Raw genomic sequence first — 19,429 nt, forward strand, 5'->3', positions numbered from 1 at the left:
CTCACCCCCGCTCGGCGCTCCCAGCTGGGGACGCGGACACCGGCGGGGACCTGGGCCCGGGGAAGCGCGCACGGCTCTCCCAAAGGGGCTGCGGGTCGGGGTTCGCGGGGGGCAAGGAAGAACCGGAGCGATGGAAGCACGGGATGCGGAGAAGAGGCGAAGGATGCTGATTCCTGGGCCGCGGCGCAGGAGAAACTTCAGGAAGCGGGTCGGAGGCGGGGCGTTCGCGGAGAGGATGGGCCGTGTGCGGCCGCTGAACGAAACCAGGAGGAACACGTTAGCGGCCCGCACAGTTCTAGTCCTCCGACCTCAGGGGCTGGGCCATGGTGCTAGAACCGGGTCTCAGGCTGAGCCCAGAACGTGCAGAAGAGCGCGCCCCGGTCCAGGGACCCCTCCCGCGGCACTGCCCGCGGGGCCCGAGTCTTTCGGGCCGGTGGAAACCCAGGGGCCGCGTCCGCGCTCCAGGTTCACTGACTGGAGCGGCGGGGACCCCCTGGGCTTCGCCTCCCGCGGTGTTTTGCAGACACGCGTGGCCGCATCAGAAGACCGTGTCAGAGCTTCGAAAGGCCAAAGTGTCCAGAGACCCGTGAGCGGGCTCGACCCCGCTTGGAAGGCATTCTCGTTTCATTTGACTTAAACTCTGTACAGTTTACAGCGAAGTGTTCCTGTTTCCCAAAAAAGAAAACACAGACCCGGACTCGCGGCTCTTCTTGCCAGTTTCTGATGCCACTCGCTCCGCAATCCCCCAGGAAGAGCGACATCAGAGGGGACAGGTTGCACTTGACACAGAACTTCACGAAGAGGAACCACGTAAAATGTGTCTTTTTAAATCTTAATTGACCCCCTCCCCTCGGCATATCTACACGCTCCAAGATGGTACCTCTTTGCCCACCCAACTCTTACAAACTCCCAAGACAGGGCAAAAGGCGGGAAGAGAGAGAGAAGCCGGGCTCGGCTAGGCTTTATTCAAACGCTCCAGGGTTGCTGTCCGTTTGCCCCGAATGCAATCGACGTGGGGGAGGCCGGGCCGGGGCGCCCTCAGTGGCCGGGGACGGCGCCAGGCCCACCGCGGCGGGGACGAGGCGGCATCTGCGGGCCACAGCGCCCCCTCGCCGCCCGTGCGCACGACTTCGGGCCGCGTTGCCGCTGGGCCTTCCCGCCTCCCGGGAGTCCCGGGAAAGGAGTGGAGGGCGCCTCGGTCTGCGCCACCGCTGCTTTCCGATGAGGACCTAGAGCCCCAGGCCGCCGTTCCCCAGAGCTCGGCCTCCAGGAAACCGCGGTTCCCGGAAACACGAGTGTCCTCGCCAACTCGTTCCAAAAGCACCGGCCACTGTGGGGACAAGAAACAGAAATGTGACGGTGTTAACCGATCCCTTTTTTTTATTTTTTTGAATGCACACCTGGGGCAAAGTGTGTGTGTTAGGGGCGGGGAGGTGGAATCCACCGTAAATCCCGCAACCGAACTGCTCGGATCCATCGCGTTCAGGGCACGCACCCGGTTGGCCTGCGCGCCGGCTCTTTCTCTTCCATCCCAGTGAGGAGGGCAACCGAAAGTGACAGAGGCCGTGTCCGTCCAGACTCCAGCGCTCCACAGGCCTGAACAGCCTCCTCGCCCGTGAGCGGAGCATCCAGGTCCTGCTCCCCGAAAGCGACGGCCGCGGGGTCCGGGAGCTCCCCGCGGTGACCCGAGACGCAGTTGCAGGATTCCAGGCCACCCTCGCAGGCGGCCGCGCGCCCAGCCATCGCGTCGAGCCTCCGCATTTGCAGCCTGTTCTTTCGATTGAGTTTTTAGAAAAGAAGACCGAGCCAACTTTAAGAAAAGGGAAAGTGATTTTATATATTTAAAAAAAAAAAAAAGCAGAGTGCTTTAAAGCGAAACGGAGTTTATATATCCCGGTAACAATGCAGAGCGTAAATGTTAATGTCTCTGCGTAGGCATTTTAATTTGCTACAGTCACCACCAATAAAAACAGCATGTAGTACGATTCGACTGTTTAATAGTGCAAGGTAGACGGCTTTTATTAGTAGCAGGCAGCAGTATGGAAAATTTAGATTTCAGGGGAGGAGTATAATTGCTGGGGGGAAAAAAAGACACTGAGCAGAGACTGTCTTCCGGATCAGCTGCGCTGAGCTGCGGGCAGCGCGAGAGCCGGCAGCCCTTTCTGGAGAAGCACCCTGGGCGACGCGAGACCCTCCAAAGCCACGTGCACATGTCTGGTTACACACTTAATTGATGTCAAAATCGAGTGTATCGGAGCTTATGCTCCCTGCTCCAAACTGGAGATGTTTTTGTAATAATTCGCTGTTTTCTTTTCTGCCCCTGGCAGAGATCAAGCCCTGGGGGTGGGGGGTGGGGGTGTGGAGTGGGGGAATCGAGGGAGGGGGAGGAGAGGGCGGGGGGAGGGGAGGAGAGGGCTAGGGGGGCGGCCCCAAATGCTAATGAGACAACAGCAGGATCTGGTCTTTAGAAATGGAAATACTCAGGCCCGTCCTCCTTGGAGATAAAAATTAGACCTGAATTTTTTTTTTCTTTTTTCACTTGAACTATGTAATTGGAAGGGAACCGAAGGCCCAGAACCTGGTCTGGCGCTGTGAACGTTGGTCATCCGTCGTGTGTCTGTCTCATTTCGGCCTCTTCCTGGCCGAATTCCCTCCCGGGAAGACCACGGATGCCGGGAACCCTGGGAAAAGCAGGCTCCACGGGGCTGCTGCGGCCTCTGATTCTCCCCGCTTCCCTTTCCTTTTTAACGCGACAATAATTGATTTAAAATAACTGCCCTGAACTGAATTAGGGCGTCCTGCTTGGGGTCAACGCATTGCTGAAACTCACCTGCTGGGCCCTCGAGGTGGCGCAGAGTGTGTGGGGTGGGGTGGGGGTGAAAGTTTGGGTGGGTGGTGAGGGGCTGGGGAGTGTTTGGGGGTGAGGCGTCTAGGAAAGTGTAGAGGGTGCAGGCTGGGGTTTGTGGGCGGCGCGGGGGCTCAGAGAGGAGAGCAGGTGTTGAGGGGACAGGCGAGGGCGCAGCGGTTTGGGGGCAAGTGGGGAGGCGGCTGGGGTCAGGTGCCTGGACCTCACCTACCGGGGGACCACCGCCTGCAGGCGGAGGCGGGTGGGCTCTGCTCAAGTCCAATCCTGCAGTTTACAACCGGTCTCTTTGGATCTGGGGGAACGAAACGCGGCCTCGATGGTTCCGCAGGCGGTCAGGCCCGAGGCTGGAGCCTCCTGGTCCTCGCGCTGCAGCCGCGCCTCGCAAGAGGCCGCATGGCGCCTGGGGTACCCGGGAGGCCGAGACCCGAACGCGATCACCCTGGTCCTTCCGCGAGCTGCCCAGCCAACGGGCTGGGAAGTGGGCCAGGGGGGTGGGTAGGCGGTGGGGTAGGGGGGTGGGTAGGCGGTGGGGTTGCAGGGTGGGTAGGCGGTGGGGTTGCAGGGTGGGGGTAGAGGAGTAGGAGATGGGGTAGAGGGGGGGTAGAGGGGTGGGTAAAGGGTGGGCGGGGTCGGGGGAGGTGGGTAGGGGGGAGGTGGGTAGGGGGTGGGGGAAGGAGAGGCTGCGGCCTGGAGCTCTGGCCTACCGCGTTCCCCACCACCCCGCAGGAAGAGGCACCTGTTGTGTTGACCACCACGCCTGGGCCTCGCACACCCGCCGCCTCCTTCCCCGTGCGCCCACTTCCTGAGCGTCCACCGGTGGCCCCATCTGCCCCCGCCCCAAGACCAAACCCCAGACGCCCTCCTCCACGGCCCAGTGGGGGAGGGTGGAGGAAGCCCGTGGAGAAGGGTGTCTGTGGGACTGGGTCCCAGAGCCTTTTGCCGAGCGCCTCGCCGCTGGGCCCCGAGAGGCGGCCCCCAAGTCGCCTGTTACCTGCGCTACCTGGGCAGCCGCGTGCGCCGCCCGCGCCCCCGGCCCGTGACTGTCTCGTCCCTTCCCGAGTGACAGCGAGGCTCCACGTCCTGCCAGAGGCGGTGTGTCCGGTGACGATCGTTTCCCCCGAGTGCTTTACAACACAAATCCGAAAGAGGCGTCAACTTATTAAAACAAAAAACCCTTTGGGGGAGGCGGCGGCGTCCTGGAGAAGCACTGGAGACGCGGGCTAAACCGCATCCGAGAGCAGAAGAGTCCTGACACCCAGGGCCCGCTGGCCACTGCGGACCTTGGGGCAGAGAGCTCACCTCAGGGCCCTCCTGGCGGCTCGCGACGAAAGCGCCCGGGATCCGGGTCCCGCGGGGACACGCCGGGGCGGCGCGGGGCCGGCGGCCAGCTGCGAGGCCCCGCGTGGAGGCTCGCCCCGTGCAGCAAGCAAGGACGAACCGGGGGAGGTGGGCGTGAGAGCCGCGCACGCCGCCCGCAGGAGGACTCGGGCCATGGCGCCGCACTCCCGCCGCATCACCCGTAGCTCCGATCCGGGCACGAGAGTCCGGCGCGCAGTACGCGGCCGGTGAGGGGGGCCCGGGCCGCTCGTCTCCCCACCCCCCCCCACCCCAAGTGGCAGCGGGCGGCCTCTGCGCGGGTCCTTGCGGGCCGATCTGGGGGCGGGGCAGTGGGAGGGGGCAGAGTGGCGGGCGGGGGCGTGGGGGGCGGCCGGGAGGGGGGGGGCGGGGGCGGGCGCCGGGAGTCCGCGCGAGTGGGAAGAGGGAGCGCGCACTGCCCGGTGCGGCCGGGCTGCGGGCCGGGGGCCGGGGCTGCGCGAGAGGCGACTGAGCCACAAAAGCCTGCGCGTCCTGCCTCTCGCTCCCGCCGCCCCTCCGCCCGCCCCACCCCCGGCGTCCCCGCCCCTCCCCCGGCCGCGGCCAGACAGCGGGAGCGGGCGGAGCCGGCGGAGCAGGGGAGGGGGCGGGCGCCCGAATATGCAGATGAGCCCGTGACGGACAGCTCCGCGTTCCAATGTCCCTCGGAAACTCGAGCGCTCCTTCCTCAACTCCTCACTCCCGACTCCAGACTCCCCCAAACCCCGACCGCCGGCCTGGCGCGCGGCTGCGCCCACCGGCTCCGAGCTGCCGCCGCCGCCAACGCCGCCGCCGCCGCCCCGCCGCTCCCCCGGCCCGCGGGGCCGCCCGGGCTAGTGCGCGGGCCGGCCTGCCTGGGCTGGCGGTCCCCGCGCCCGCCGCCGCCGCCTCGCGCCCCGGCCGGGCGTGGATGGAGGGCGCCGCGCGCCCTGCCCGCTGCTCGGCGTGACGCGGGCCCCCGCGCCCCGCGCCCACCATGTCCTACCCGCAGGGCTACCTGTACCAGGCGCCCGGCTCGCTGGCGCTCTATTCGTGTCCGGCGTACGGCGCGTCGGCGCTGGCGGCGCCGCGCAGCGAGGAGCTGGCGCGGTCGGCGTCGGGCTCGGCGTTCAGCCCCTACCCCGGCTCCGCGGCCTTCACCGCGCAAGCGGCCACCGGCTTCGGCAGCCCGCTGCAGTACTCCGCCGACGCCGCCGCCGCCGCCGGCTTCCCGTCCTACATGGTAACCGAGTGCGGGCTGGCGGGCGGGGTCGCGAGATGCCGGGCGCAGAGACCCTGGTCTGTGATCGGCGAGCTGAGGGTCGCGGGGAACGTGGTGTGGGAGGCGGCTCCGAAGTCGCGGAGTTGGGGCCGTGGCGCGGCCGGCCGGGACGAGAGGCAGGGCGGTCGGCCGGCGACGGCCGTAGCGCGGGGCTCCGGGCGCCCTTCCCCTCGGCTGCCGAGGTCATCTCCCGGCGAGCCCGAGAAGTGCGACCCCACTGGGGTCGGGACAGGATCTGGCCTGGGTGGCCCTCTTTCAGGCGCCGAAGCTGGGCGAGGAGTCTTGAGCGGGCCGGGGCTCGCTTCTTCCGGGGCGGGCAGCAAGGGTCGGCGCCCCTGGGCCTCCGGGGCGATCGCCAGGCGCTGGGCACTTTCTCGCGGGGCTTGGGGGTCACGGGGTTGGAGAAATCAGCGGAGCCTCGGCCGCGGCTCTGGGGCCCGGCCGGGCCGGCCAGATCTTCGCCTTCATCTGCTCCACAGGCCCGTGCTTTAGAAAAACATGTCGGCCGGCGTGCGGCCCGCTAAGTGCCGCCTCGGTCCCCGCGCGCCGAGAGCAGCCCCTGCGTCCCGGGCCCCCGGGCCGGCCCGCGCTCCTCCTGCTCCGCTGCCCGGCCAGGCCCGGGGGCTGGCAAAGCGTGTTTTAGACGCTGGAGGCCCGGACGGGGTGGGGGTGGGGGGGAGCCCTGGTGGCCACCTCCCGCCCTCGGCGGAATTCCAGAGCAGAGACGGGGTAGCCGGGGCCTCGGCGCTGGCTGTAGAAGTCTCGAATTTAAACGTTAAGGGTTGAATTAAAATGCTAATTGCCGCGTATTTGAAGAATTCGAAACGGTGACTGGCTTCGAGTTGCAAATTGGATTTGCCGAGCTTTAGAGTGGTGAATAGCGGAGCGGGGGCTCTGGGGTGTTTTTTTAACCATTTAAGGGAGGGGAAGGCGACTAGGAGGAGGCGGCGACTCTTTACACCAGGAGAAATTTAGATATCAAGAAGCTACCTGCGGGCCCGTGTGTGCGGGCCTGTTTGTGCACGCCCGTACCGGCGGCTCAGGGGCATTTGGGGCCAGATGTGTCATTTTTAGTAAAATGAAATCGTTGGAAAATTTGGGAATAAAACTGCAGCGCTTTCCGAGATCCACAGCTGGCGTTAAACGACCCGCTGCGTCCTCCGGATCTGTTGCTGCGGGAAGGCACAGCCCCAGCTCCGGGAGGCACCCTGGGAAAGGCGGCCGCGGGCGGGCGGAGGGGTCGCCGGGGCTCTGACACCTGTCCGGCCCTCGGACGAACGCTCACCGGGCTCTTGTCGGTTGCAGGGCGCGCCCTACGATGCACACACGACCGGGATGACGGGCGCCATCAGCTACCACCCTTACGGCAACGCGGCCTACCCGTACCAGCTCAACGACCCGGCCTACCGCAAGAACGCCACGCGGGACGCCACGGCCACGCTCAAGGCCTGGCTCAACGAGCACCGCAAGAACCCCTACCCCACCAAAGGCGAGAAGATCATGCTCGCCATCATCACCAAGATGACCCTCACGCAGGTCTCCACCTGGTTCGCCAACGCGCGCCGGCGCCTCAAGAAGGAGAACAAGATGACGTGGGCGCCCAGAAACAAAAGTGAGGACGAGGACGAGGACGAGGGCGACGCGGCGAGGGGCAAGGAGGAGAGTGCGGACAAGGCGCACGAGGGCACCGAGACATCGGCTGAGGACGAAGGTGAGCGCGGCCGAGGCGGCGCAGGGGCGCGGAGCCTCCTTCTTCCCAGGCGGGTCGCCGAGCTGAGGCCGGAGAGGAGGCCGCCCCCCCACCCCGCCCCCCGGCCCCCGGCACTCCAGGCTCCGCCGCCTGGCGCCTCTGGGGCCCCGTGAGAGCGCCGCTTGGAGCTCGCGAGCGGGGAGGTCAGGCTGCCTGGAGCACGCGGCTCGGGTGGGGTCGGGGTGAGGGATGGCGGGGGCGGGGAGCGGTGGGCAGCGGGGCCCGGAGTGCCACAGACCGTGCCCCCCACCCCGCGCTTCTGCAGGGATCAGCCTGCACGTGGACTCGCTCACCGACCACTCCTGCTCCGCCGAGTCAGACGGAGAGAAGCTGCCCTGCCGCGCCGGGGACCCCCTGTGCGAGTCGGGCTCGGAGTGCAAGGAGAAGTACGACGACCTGGAGGACGAGGACGACGACGACGACGAGGACGGCGAGCGGGACCTGGCGCCGCCCAAGCCCGTGACCTCGTCGCCGCTCACCGGCGTGGAGGCGCCGCCGCTGCTGAGCCCCCCTCCCGAGGCCGCGCCCCGCGGGGGCGGGGGCGGCAAGACGCCCCTGGGCAGCCGGACGTCGCCAGGCGCGCCGCCGGCCGCCAGCAAGCCCAAGCTGTGGTCTCTGGCCGAGATCGCCACGTCGGACCTCAAGCAGCCGAGCCTGGGCCCGGGCTGCGCGCCGCCCGGGCTGCCCGCCGCCGCCGCGCCCGCCTCGAGCGGGGCGCCGCCGGGCGGCTCGCCCTACCCCGCGTCACCGCTCCTCGGCCGCCACCTCTACTACACATCGCCCTTCTACGGCAGCTACACAAACTACGGGAACTTGAACGCGGCGCTGCAGGGCCAGGGGCTGCTGCGGTACAACTCGGCGGCCGCGGCCCCCGGAGAGGCGCTGCACGCCGCGCCAAAGGCCGCCAGCGACGCGGGCAAGGTGGGCGCGCACCCGCTCCCGGAGCCCCACTACCGGCCCCCGGGCGGCGGCTACGAGCCGAAGAAAGGTAGGCGGCCCGCGGGGCCCCGGGGGCGGAGGGGGGCGGTGGGTCCCGGCGGGCGAGCACCCCTAGGAGCCGGGAAAGGGAACCGGGCACCTGTAGGTCTGGCCGGGGAAGCCCTGTCCCTGAACCGGGAATGGGAAGCGGATGGCTTTGCACTCCTAAGTTAGAAATGAAGGAGGGGGGGGGGGGCGGAGCTGGTGAAGTCAGAAACAGGGTGGGGGGCCAGGCGATCCTGCCTCGAGACTGAGACAGGACTGACCCCCTTATTACTGACTTTTCATTTGATTTGTTATTATTCCTGTTGTTGGTATCGTCCTGACTGTTTTCGGTTTGACAAATACAAATCGACGCCAAATGTAGCTTCCCTCCGGCGTCCTGAGCGTCAGCCTCGGCGCTTTCTGTCGGTTCCTGGTCTCAGCTCAATCTCCTCTTCTGCCTTCGGCTGCAAGGAGATAAAGCCTTCTGCTTCCTCCCAGGGGTCTCCGGTTTTTAAATCTTCAGAACAGAAAACCAGAGTCCGTTTTCTCCCTCCCTTTCTTTGCCTCGCCTCTGTTGCTCCTAATGGAGGCTTGAGCCGATCAGACCTATAAAAGGAGGTCAAGGGGGCAGAAAATGCGGAAATGTGACGGGCGAGTGCCTCAGGGGGCGGGTGAGGGGGGGCAGCCGGGTCCCCCAGACTGCTTGGGGGTTCAGGGGGAAGGGCACGGCGTTGTTGGGCGGCGCGGGGCTGGTGGCCGCGAGGCTGTCGCGAGGCAGATGGCTCTGGGGTCGGGTCCTGACTAACTGCCCCCTCCCCTGACAGATGCCAGCGAGGGCTGCACCGTGGTTGGTGGGGGCGTCCAGCCCTACCTATAGAAGGGCCGAGACAGCAATGCAAGTAAGTGGGCTCCCTGGGGTCCCCCCTCCCCACACCCCTTGCGGAACCTTCCACCAATTGCCCAGCAAATTCGCTTAATGTGTATTTCTTGCTTCTTGCCATGGGGTCTGAGGACAGAGCCTTACTTCTCTCTCTCTCTCTTTTTTTTTTCTTTAAGTGGGAGAGGATTATGCTCTTTTTGAGAGCTCTTCTTCTTCTTCTTCTTTTTTTTTTTTTGTGCTCAAGTTCTGCTTAAAAAGAAAAGTCACTCCTTCAACTGGAATGTGTTTATTCCACCACTGCTGCTGTTTTCTCTTTGGAAAAACAGATTCTTAAAATCTGGGTATTTGTATGCAGTTTGGAACCTTAAAAAACTACACTTCAAAGGCACTTGCTTTCATGAGCTAGTGTTCCCGAAACTGGGGGTATCAGACCCATTTTTAGATGACATTTGCAGTCAGGCTGGAGAGACACAGAAATACTAGTCTTTTATCAGGCCTGTCCCCGTGTCCAGATGGAGTAGATAGTACCAGCAGTTTGCCTGGCTGACAGGAGTGTCTCAAAAAGAAAACTGCTTTACAAGTAGGCAGAATTACTCATCACAGATCTTGAAGGTGGGCAAGAAGCGAAACCTTTTGAGATGGACCCTTTTTAGAATGTGGTGATTGATACTGGTGGGGGCTGAAGGATTTGGGGGATGACTTGGTTTTTTCCTTGGTCCACAGGTAGGTGTCACAATTGCTTTGGAAAAAAAAAAAAGTCAGCAGGCCATTCTCTCCTCCCAAGTTCATAAATATACAGATATATATATATATATAAAATGACCTCTAAATCCCGACCGCGTCTTGTGCCACTGTAAACAGGAAGGATCCACAGGGCACTGCCAACCCACAGACTCTATCGGAGCAGACTTTTGTTGGACATACGTGAATTTGTTGGCATAGTATAGCTTCCCCAATGTATGTGTGACTTTTGAAAACAATCTTTTTTCTCAGGATATCTTGAATTGATCACTTCATTGCCACGGTATATATTCTATAGGTGTGATAGGATTTACTGTAAAATTTATTTGTAAAAGATGTACACAGTAGAAATAAAACGTGATTATAGAACTTGAGTACTTAAGAAGTGGAAACAAATTTGATATTTATTTTTATAATGATATAAAGCTTCTAGTAATTTATGCAAGTTGTATTGCAATGGAATCTAAACCTTTTGTAAATAAATTCTGCCTGGTTTTTATTTGAACATTGCTGGTTATACAATCTTTGTTGGTTGTTTAACAAGAATTCTTTACTAATTTATATCTTAAATTGTAAATAAAAACAAACTAGTCTACAACAGCGTGGTGTTTGGGGCTCATTTGTCCTGGAAGAGGCTTTGGGTAGGGAGCCCTGGGGACAGCAGCCCCTCCCCCCAGGTGATCTGACCTCAGGCTTTTTAATGAAAATGTGTAAAATAATCCCTCCCGTCTGCTCCTGCAAGAAGGCAGAGGCAGGAGCAGTACACTGTAGGGAGATACGCATGGTTTTACATTATTTATATACACATGCATTGTAAGAAAATCTGGATTTTGTGTTCTGAATATGCAAATGGATTGTTAGTGTACATTTTAAAAACTTGGCAAAATAAAGTGATCTGATACCCCATTCATTAGGATCCATTGGACATTTATTTCTGGGCTTACTGAGCCTCCTCAGTAACTAGAGTATTGTGAGTGGATAATGTGGATAATATGGGGTATAAATGATGCCCCCACCATAAATTATTGAGTGAAATAATTGTTTATTGTTTATTTGAATTATCCAGATTGGCGTAGATTATTCAGATTTATTGAAGGACTTCTTAACTCTCCTTTTCATATAACTCATGTTTAACACAAGGCGAAAATCTGGGGAGGAGAGATTTATTTTCCTTTCAGTGGCTCTTAGCCTTACCCTGGGGGGAAAGAAAAGTTTAAAGAACCCTAGACTATTGCCTCGTTATTGTGTGACTCACTACCTAATTCTAGGACAAGTCTACAATTTGTAGTCAAGGAACATATTCCCTTTGATTAGTATCATAAAAGCAGCAAAACTGTCACTTTAATTTTCAGCAAAATTATATGGATACCCATATAATATAATTTCAGAAAAGAAATGAACAATCGTTTATTTCCTCTCCAAAGATAAATTGAGTGAATATAACTTACGGTTATAAAACAAGAATAATAGCTTCTTAGATTGCCCTTTAATCAATCATACACTTATTTTTCAAGAGGTTCATCTATTTTATTCCATGATTAATAATGTTGCAGCCTGAGAGCATTATTGGATCCCAGCGGGGGTCGGCCCGGATGCTTTTAGCTGCTTTGGAATGGTCAGTTGGGGTTCATTATGGGCTGATATTGAACAATTTATAAAATCTTGTCTAAACATCTGCCGGCTCTGATAGGCCAATGTGTCTGAGGATGGGAAATTGCTGGACCAGTTGATATTGACAAACGAATCTCTCTCCAGTGGCTTTTTGTGCCGTGGAAATTAGTGGCCTCTTGCTGGGGTCTTGTTAGAAAGGGTATTCGAAAGTAATCTTAGCTACTTGAGGCAAAGCTGGGGGGCTGTGAACTGGTCACAGAGCCCTGCCTGTTATGGGGTCTGACTGCCCAGGAAGGCGCAGACCAAGGCTTCGGTTTTCTGTTCCTTTTCAGGCATTCTGTTGGCTTGGAGTAGATAAGCGATCAGAGGTTAGCAGAAAGCGAATCTTTGCGGGTAGAGAACTGTTTTCCTCCTTCCTGCCTCCCCTAGTAGGAGACCTGGACATGTTTGGAATGGAGCTATCTCTTGGCGACAGGGAAGATTTTTCACGTGGGAAGCCTGGTTGCTCTGTGGCAGCCGTCTGGAGGAAAACAGATTTGAGTCTGTGCACATAAAAGGGAGCCAGGAGCTCCTTTGCCTGTTTTTGTTTCAGATGGAACCTTTGTGGAATTACCGGGAGGATAATGATTTTCCCTCCAGATAGCATTTGACATTGCAGTCTGAAGATGTTAAGCGGTTTTGCTTTTATTAACATTAGCCATATTTCCTAAATCAGCAGAGAATCCAACCCTCGTGACAGCAGTATTTCCTATATGTGATATTCTAATTTGAAGACTTGGGTGAAAAGTATGAAAGTTAACAATATTTAACAAATAGGCACTGAAAGACCATGCTCCCTGATGAAGATACATAGTGACAGCCTCGGGCTCTTAAGGAAGCAGGGAGAACGAGGAAACCAAGTAAAAACTGATCTCCCTGCATATGTTCAGAAACTGAAGCCTGGATGAAAACTGCCTCCCTTTGGAACAGAAGATTGTTTTACCTGGATACATGATCCCTTCGCGGCACACACAGGCGTGCACGCGCGTGCGCCCACACACACACCACACACACACACACACACACACACACACACACACACACACACCCAGACCTCCTTCTCAGGGACAATCTGCACCTTTCAATTGGTGCAAACTCCGAGCAGCTCAGGAGATTAGCCCACACTAACGAATCCTCTTTGATGTTTATATGCCCAACAAATTATCAAAGATTTCCATAACTTACCCACCCTGCCACCTGACCTGAATTTCTTTCGGGAAAACTTGATTTTTTTTTTTAATGTATGCTAAGCACAGAAAACCTGCAGGTGTTTAGAGGGATCTTTGTTAAGGAAACGAAGAATGCAGTTTACGGTTCCTCCGCTGCAGCTCTTCAGGAAGGATGAGGGAGAAACAGAGGCTCTTCTCATGGAAGAGGGTTACTGTGTCTGATTTCTCTCTTCTGCTTTAAAATTCAGCTAATCAAACATTACGTCCCGGCCCACGGAGACTTTCGCAGATGTTAGCGGAGGCCGGGGAGAGGGAGGCGGGCGGCGGCGAGCGCGGGGCCGCGGGGCCGCAGGATGGAGCCCGTGCGGCCCGGCCTGCCGGCCTCTGCCCTGCGCCGCCCGGGGCGCGTTAGAGCCGACTTATCGGAATTCGCGCTTTAATCTCAGGTGGGACCCGGGGGCCGGGCCGAGAGCAAGCGGGGCGCTGGCCCGGCGGCCGCTGCCTCCCGCGCCCGTCAAATGTCAACATTTGTTCCCAATAAAAGAGTTATTGTTTCTGCAAAGCTGCTGCGCAACTGCCTTTGAAACTTGAAAAGAACTTCATCCACCTTTGTCTGCGGCCAGGCGGCGGGGCTGGCGCAGGGGAAAGGACAGGGGCTCCGCGCAGCTCGCGCCGCCACCGAGCTGGTCCAGGAGGCGGCGAGCAGCCGGTCCCCGCGAGGCCCGCCCCGCGCGTGTTCAGCCGACACCTGCGGGCCTGGCCCGTGCGGGCCGCTGCTCGTTTTGCGGTCATCTCACACCGCATCGAGATATTATCAAAGAGGCTAAGAGTCAATTCGATCTTTTGTTTCTTAAACAGGACAGAAAATATGCCCTAAACTTTCTCTGCTCAAGTCGAAGTAAACAATCAACCGTTTGCCAAAATCATCCAAAGCCATTTATCTGTGAAGTCAGAGCATCTCTTTCAAGTGTAAATAATACACTGGATTATTATAAAGTTCCTTCAAGTAACAGTCTCCAATGATCACCCACCATATAATTTTCCTTTAGTTCCCCAGTGCATTGACAATCCCAAGGAAAGCATTCATTTTAACCCCCAAATTAAGGACATAAATAGACCTTTTAAATATGTGTTTTTACACTGCTTTTTAAAAACAACATTGTAAACACTTAAAAAAAATGTGTTAACTCAAGAGGCAGTCGGGAACAATACACAACAGCCTGTCATATGTGGATATTATGATTAACAGCATTTGAATTTCTACAAATCGCAAAGGGGACATGTCCCTTTGATGTATTTGCAAACCTTTATGTAAGTGACAAATCCCTACAGATATTTTAAAGGCTTATTATAAGGAGAAGTAATCTATGACAATATAATTTTCCAGTTGCTGGAAATTACTTTCTATTGGCCATGACAGCACACGCCAGCCCTCCCCTGCCCTTGGGCTGCAAGGCCAACAAGCCGGTGTTTGATGCTGTGCACTTGGACATCAGGCCTTGGCAAGTGAGAGAGAAAGCATCCCACCCTGGGTTTGGGGAGCAAATATACCCCCTTCTGCACGCCCTACTCTGCTCTTTCACCTGTGTCTCCCTCAAACAGAGGGACGTTGTTTTAGCTGGCACCTCACCCTCCACCCTCCAGGCAGAGGACGGGCTTCTGTTCCCTCTACTGAGGGCAGCATGTTCACGCTCTTTCTAAGAAAGATAAAAACTGAAGATGTTAGGAAGGAGGACTCTCCTGGTAATATAATGCAAATAGGATGGCTTAGGAAACCCGAGGACCATTCTTTTGCAATCCCAGGTAAAAGGAAAGAGGAAGAATGGTCTTTGTTTGTTTAAGGGTGGCTCCACAATAATAAGGAAAGGCCTTTTAAAAGGCGTCCCCATGTTAGTCTGTTCTGGATGAAACTGAAAACAAATTAAATGGAAGGCTCTTAGAGAAGCAAGTGGGAGGCTTGGGGCTGCCTCCAGTGGCCGCAGCGGTGGAGCTTGGTAGGCAGTGACCAGGGGAAGGAGCGGAGTAACAGGACTTCACTCAGGGTTTTGTGGGGGAGATAAATTGGCAATTGATTGTGTGTAAGTCCTGATCAATTATTAACCATTAGTGTCAACAACACAAGGTTATAATTACCTTTGGTTATTTTAAAGACTTTTTTTTTTTCATTTCTCTGGTCGCATAATTAAGTTAATGCTCTTGAGGAATGATTCAGAGGGGAGATGATCAAACCACGCCCCTCCTGTTGCTGACCTTTAGGGGAAACACATTCACTGCTCTCCTTGTCAGAAACCCCCTCTCTGCCTCCATTCTACTTCAGGCACATATTTTTTTTCCTTTTCCTCTGCCATAAATAATGATTGCGCAAGAAAAGGGAAAAATGACAAACAAATAGAGCGCAGCTGGAATTAATAAGGCTGATCAAAGTTATTGGGGCTGGGATTGCTCGCTGCTACAGGTCTAAGGCCCATAAAGGTGCCAGCAGTTCCCGCTTTTGCCCTCCAAGATCAAGAGAAAGGGCAGAGCGAACATGTTAACCCCCGACATCTTCTAACGCGGGAAGGGTGAGCTTGGGAGAGAACGCCGGTTTTCAGGCCCTGTTCGCACCAGCACAGCGAGGCCGCCTGGCCCGGGGGTGGGAAGGGTGCCGCGTGTTCGCCCGGCGCGGGCGCGGGTTCCGCTTGCGTCCGGCTCCCTCATCCACCTCCGGCCCGAGGGCGGGGGCAGCGTCCTCGACCCTAAAAGTTGGGAGGTGAGCTGGCAGGTCAGATGGGGACAAGTAGGTGTCCGGGGAAGATCGGGGCGGCAGATGGATGTCCTCCGGGGAGGCAGTGTCAGCCCAGGAGGCCGCCCCGGAGCGCGTGCGAGGAGGGCCATGGGCGCCTGCGGCCCCGAAGGAGGCGCGCGCACGCTGGAAGCGGCCGGGCAACCCGAAGTTCTTTAACGTCCGTCACCCCAAGTTTGGTTCGAGCCCACGTTTGGCTCCTGCACAACTACTACAATCATTTCTTCAGGGAACTGTCTCCTCCTTTGCCTCCAGCCCCCGGGGGGGCCTTCCGGGGTTGAGGTCGGCCCTCAGCGGACACCCCCAGACTCATTTCTGTCCCGCCGGCCTCCGGCGCAGCGCCACCGCGTGTGCGCTCCTTGGTCACATGGAGGCACCGAAAGGCAGCGACCAGGACCGAAGAGGGCAAGCCGAGCCGCAGGTCCCGGGAGCACGGAGACTTGCCCGGGCACTGGGAAGTGCGGGGCGCGCGGCCTGCTTAAGGCCTCCCGCCATTTCCGGGCCCCAGCCCCTCGAGGGGAGCGGGCTTGGGTCACCCTTCGAGGCCTCCTTAGGAGGCCGCAGCCAGGGCCCGGGCCATCCAGCAGCCTGCCGGGACGCGAGACTCCCGCCGGGTCCCAGGGGAGGCCCCATCCCGGGCTCCCCCGACGACGCGCGCCCCTAGCTCGGCTTCGCCGGCCGCCCCTCCTCCCGGTCCCTCTCCGCGCCCCCAAGCCCTCCAGGCCTGCTCCGGGAGCCCTCGCCGGCGGCTCTGGGTGCCACCCGCCCTGCCCCTCGGGAGCGCCGGTGAGCGCGCGGAAGGGGCGCCTAGTGCACACCCGGGGCCGCCGCAAACCGAAAGCTCTGCCTTGGAGCTCGGGACGATCGGCGGAGGCTCGGGCGCCCTTCCCACGCCTGCGAGGGAGGAGCCGCCGCCAGCCTCTGTCCGCCCCTTTCCCTCTGCCTCTGCGAGTCTGCGGCGCTCACGGCGCTGCTGCGCGGCGCTGGGAGCCCAGTCGGGATGACACTCGCTGGGCCGCCCGGAGCACTCTCTCCGCCCGTCCTGCCGGGCGGTGACCCGCCCCCCACCCGCCGCACCTCCGGGACAGCGAGTCAGAGGCCTGACGGTTCTAGAGCGAGCCGCTTGGTCTGGGCGCGACTTCCCACTGGCGAGGGGCCTGAGACATCTCTTCTCAGAGCACTTACCAGGAGAGGTCGGGGTTTTACAGGCCCGACCAGGCGAGCTGACTTACCTCCACAGGCTTCTTTTTAAGAACTGGTTGGAGGGCTGCCTGGAGGTGCTGAGGTGCCCGCGGGGACACAGCGGAGTTAGGGGTTCGGATAGGGGCGCCCTCGGGCGTGCCAGGTCGCCTGGGTGGCCACCAGCTACAGTCCCTCAGGACAAGCTCCAGAGTCAAGGGGTGGGGGGGTGCTTGAACCCTTGAACCTCCAACCCTTCACTTTGGGAACTTGTGCCTGCCAGACCCGACTGGGGCCCTCCTCTGGGGGGTCCTGGCGACCTTGGCTTGGCCTCTCAGAGCTGGCAGCGCAGAGGTGGGACCACAGAAGTGGAGTCCGGAGCTTCCCGCTGGGCTGGAGAGGGTCCTTAAGAAAGGCAGGACGTGCAGGAGGCCTGGCCCTGCGGAGGAGGCTCTGGGGCTGGGGGCGAGTGAGGGTTGGACCCCTGGAGGTGCTTTGTACCCTTTGGGAATCCTCGGATGGGCCTGTTGTTCTGGGTCAGCTGTGCCCAGGACATGACTTTGGCCTCAGCTTCCTGCCATCCCACTCCAGGAGGGAACAGGGCGGTGGTCCATACACATCCAGGATGGGGAGATGGTGGAAGGGGCCTGGACCAACCCGCCAAGGCCTGGAGGAAGGAAGGGCTGGGTGGGTGGAAGGGTGGGAGGAGTGGTGGAATTTAGGGCCCAACGGACCCCTGGGCAGAGCCAGGTCCCATGTGCTGGTTTATTTAGACAGGAGGCCCTGGCTGCTCCAGGTTTATTCTTTCTGACTCTCGGGCAGTGGAAAAGCAATTTGTTTTAAAATGATTAGTGATCCTCAGCCCCTCCAATAATAACGCCTTAGTTGGTAATGGGCCCAGATGTAAACAGGAGTTCCTGAAAGGCCCAGCTTCCTGGGGGTGGGGGTGGGGGGCTGTCTGTGGCAGGGGTTGGGGGATCCCAAGCCCTGATGAGAAAGGCGTTGGCTTAACCTCTGGTGGGGCTCGGCCTCTTGCAGTGAAAGGGGCTTACTTAAGGCTGCTGGGCTTTGAAAGAAGATAAAGCCCCTTGCAAGGAGAGAGTGGCACAAACGAGTTACAATGTAAACTTTCTGCTGACTTCAGATCTTTAAGCAGAAGCAGAGGATGTTCTCAGGGGCTTGCCCCTGCTGGCCCTGCCTGCCCAGCACAAGGGTGTCAGAGCCAGACAGAAGGGTGCGCCGCAGGTGGGCCGTGGGCTGCAGGCGAGGCCCTCTTGGCCTGTTCCCTGGTGATCAGGGAAAGCCGCTGGTAGTGAATCTGTGGGAGACAGGCCTGCGGTGGTCCTGACTCATCGTGGTGGTAGAGGCCTGGGAGGCCTCAGGCAGGATGCCCAAGGCAGGTGCTGAGTGCCGTGATGGCATCGTCATCTGGAGTGTGTCCCACACTAGATGACGGAGCGGAATGGGGTGCGCAGGCGGCCTCCTCCGTAGGGCTCCAGCTCTGGCTCTGGGCAGGGGTCCTGAGGAAAGAGGCAGGGTCTGCACTCCGGAGGCAGAGCTGCTGGGCAAACAACCCCAGATGAAGCGATGCCTGCCGGTGCCCACCACAGCTTGGGAGGGCAGGGGGCAGTGCTCAGGAGGATTCTGGGGGGGTCCCTTGAGCGCCCCAGGCAGTCTGCCTCCCAATTCCCAGCTCCGCCTGCCCCGGAGGCTCTCCAAGAGGCTCCTCACTGGGTGATTCAGGCCACTGTCAGCACCCACCTGCCCTGTTGGCCTGTTCAGAGCCCGAGGACAAGTGATGGCCACAACGGGTAATGAAGGGGCCATGAATGACGGCCATGAAGGGACCAGGCCAAGAGGGTAAACTGAGGCCTGTTTAGAATGCTCACCATTTTCAAATAAGGCTTATAAACTGCCCCGTGCAGTATGTTTTAGCTTTCTACCTGGGAAAAACACACCTTAAGCTGACACAATCACAAAATATGTGCAAAACAAAGTTTGCACAGAAATCATTACCATATCAAAGAGGATTGACTTTAACGATTACTCTGCACGTCTGGGTGTTTCCTTCTGAGGGGCGGCAATGCTCAGATTTGTAATAAAGACTGTGTAATTCATAAATTATATATTTATTCAATCTTTTTCTTGTCTTCTTTTCAGCAGGATCACTCCTTACCTTATAGTAATCAAGCTTTTCACATAATTTCTGTTCCGCTGACAATAATGATTCAAAAATTAGAAAGCAACTGTATTCAAAGTATACATTTAAGTACATTTTCAACAGAAACTATGTAGTAAACCAGATGCAAAAAAAAACAAGAATACCCCAAACTGGGTGTTCTGTTTTTTATTTGCTAAATCTGGCAACCCTAATACTGATGAAATGCATTAAAAATATTTCTCAAATGATACTTTCTTCATACATGGCTTGGAACAGAGGTGTGTGGGAGGGGAATTGAGGCAGAATTGACAGGATTGAATTTAGTGACTTGCACAGATGGAATTAGAAGTGTAATGGGACTTGGGTTCAAGCCAGGATTACATCACCCAGAGACAGAAAGCAGGCAGAACTTCTTTTTATACAGAGTTACTGCTGTTCAGTTGCTAAGTCATGTCTGACTCTTTGCAACCCCATGGACTGCAGCTCACCAGGCTTCTCTATCCTTCACTGTCTCCCACGTTGCTCAAACTCATGTCCATTGAGTCGGTGATGCCATCCAACCATCTCATCCTCTGTCACCCTCTTCTCCTCCTGCCCTCAATCTTTCCCAGCATCAGGGACTTTTCCAATGAATTGACTCTTCACATCAGGTGGCCAAAGTATTGGAGCTTCAG

At 58.1% G+C, this 19,429-nt stretch overlaps 2 protein-coding genes across 2 annotated transcripts; one reads left to right on the forward strand and one right to left on the reverse strand.

The window, feature by feature from the left end:
* Positions 1–933: 933 nt before the first annotated feature.
* On the reverse strand, positions 934–5,197 carry LOC112580664 (collagen alpha-2(I) chain). The gene is made up of 5 exons (XM_044932494.2): positions 5,084–5,197; positions 4,166–5,052; positions 3,858–3,990; positions 1,496–1,773; positions 934–1,330 (listed from the first exon to the last, which is right to left on the reverse strand). Exons 1-5 carry the CDS (start codon positions 5,195–5,197, stop codon positions 1,039–1,041), a joined length of 1,704 nt encoding a protein of 567 aa, XP_044788429.2. The 3' UTR covers positions 934–1,038.
* IRX2 (iroquois homeobox 2) lies at positions 5,099–10,724 on the forward strand. The gene is made up of 5 exons (XM_025270733.3): positions 5,099–5,441; positions 6,786–7,191; positions 7,496–8,218; positions 9,018–9,092; positions 9,797–10,724. The coding sequence occupies exons 1-4, from the start codon at positions 5,196–5,198 to the stop codon at positions 9,068–9,070; spliced, it is 1,428 nt and encodes a 475-aa protein (XP_025126518.2). The 5' UTR covers positions 5,099–5,195; the 3' UTR covers positions 9,071–9,092; positions 9,797–10,724.
* The last annotated feature ends 8,705 nt before the right edge of the window (positions 10,725–19,429 follow it).

Source organism: Bubalus bubalis, chromosome 19 (genome assembly GCF_019923935.1).
Source record: "Bubalus bubalis isolate 160015118507 breed Murrah chromosome 19, NDDB_SH_1, whole genome shotgun sequence".
Classification (NCBI taxonomy): domain Eukaryota; kingdom Metazoa; phylum Chordata; class Mammalia; order Artiodactyla; family Bovidae; genus Bubalus; species Bubalus bubalis.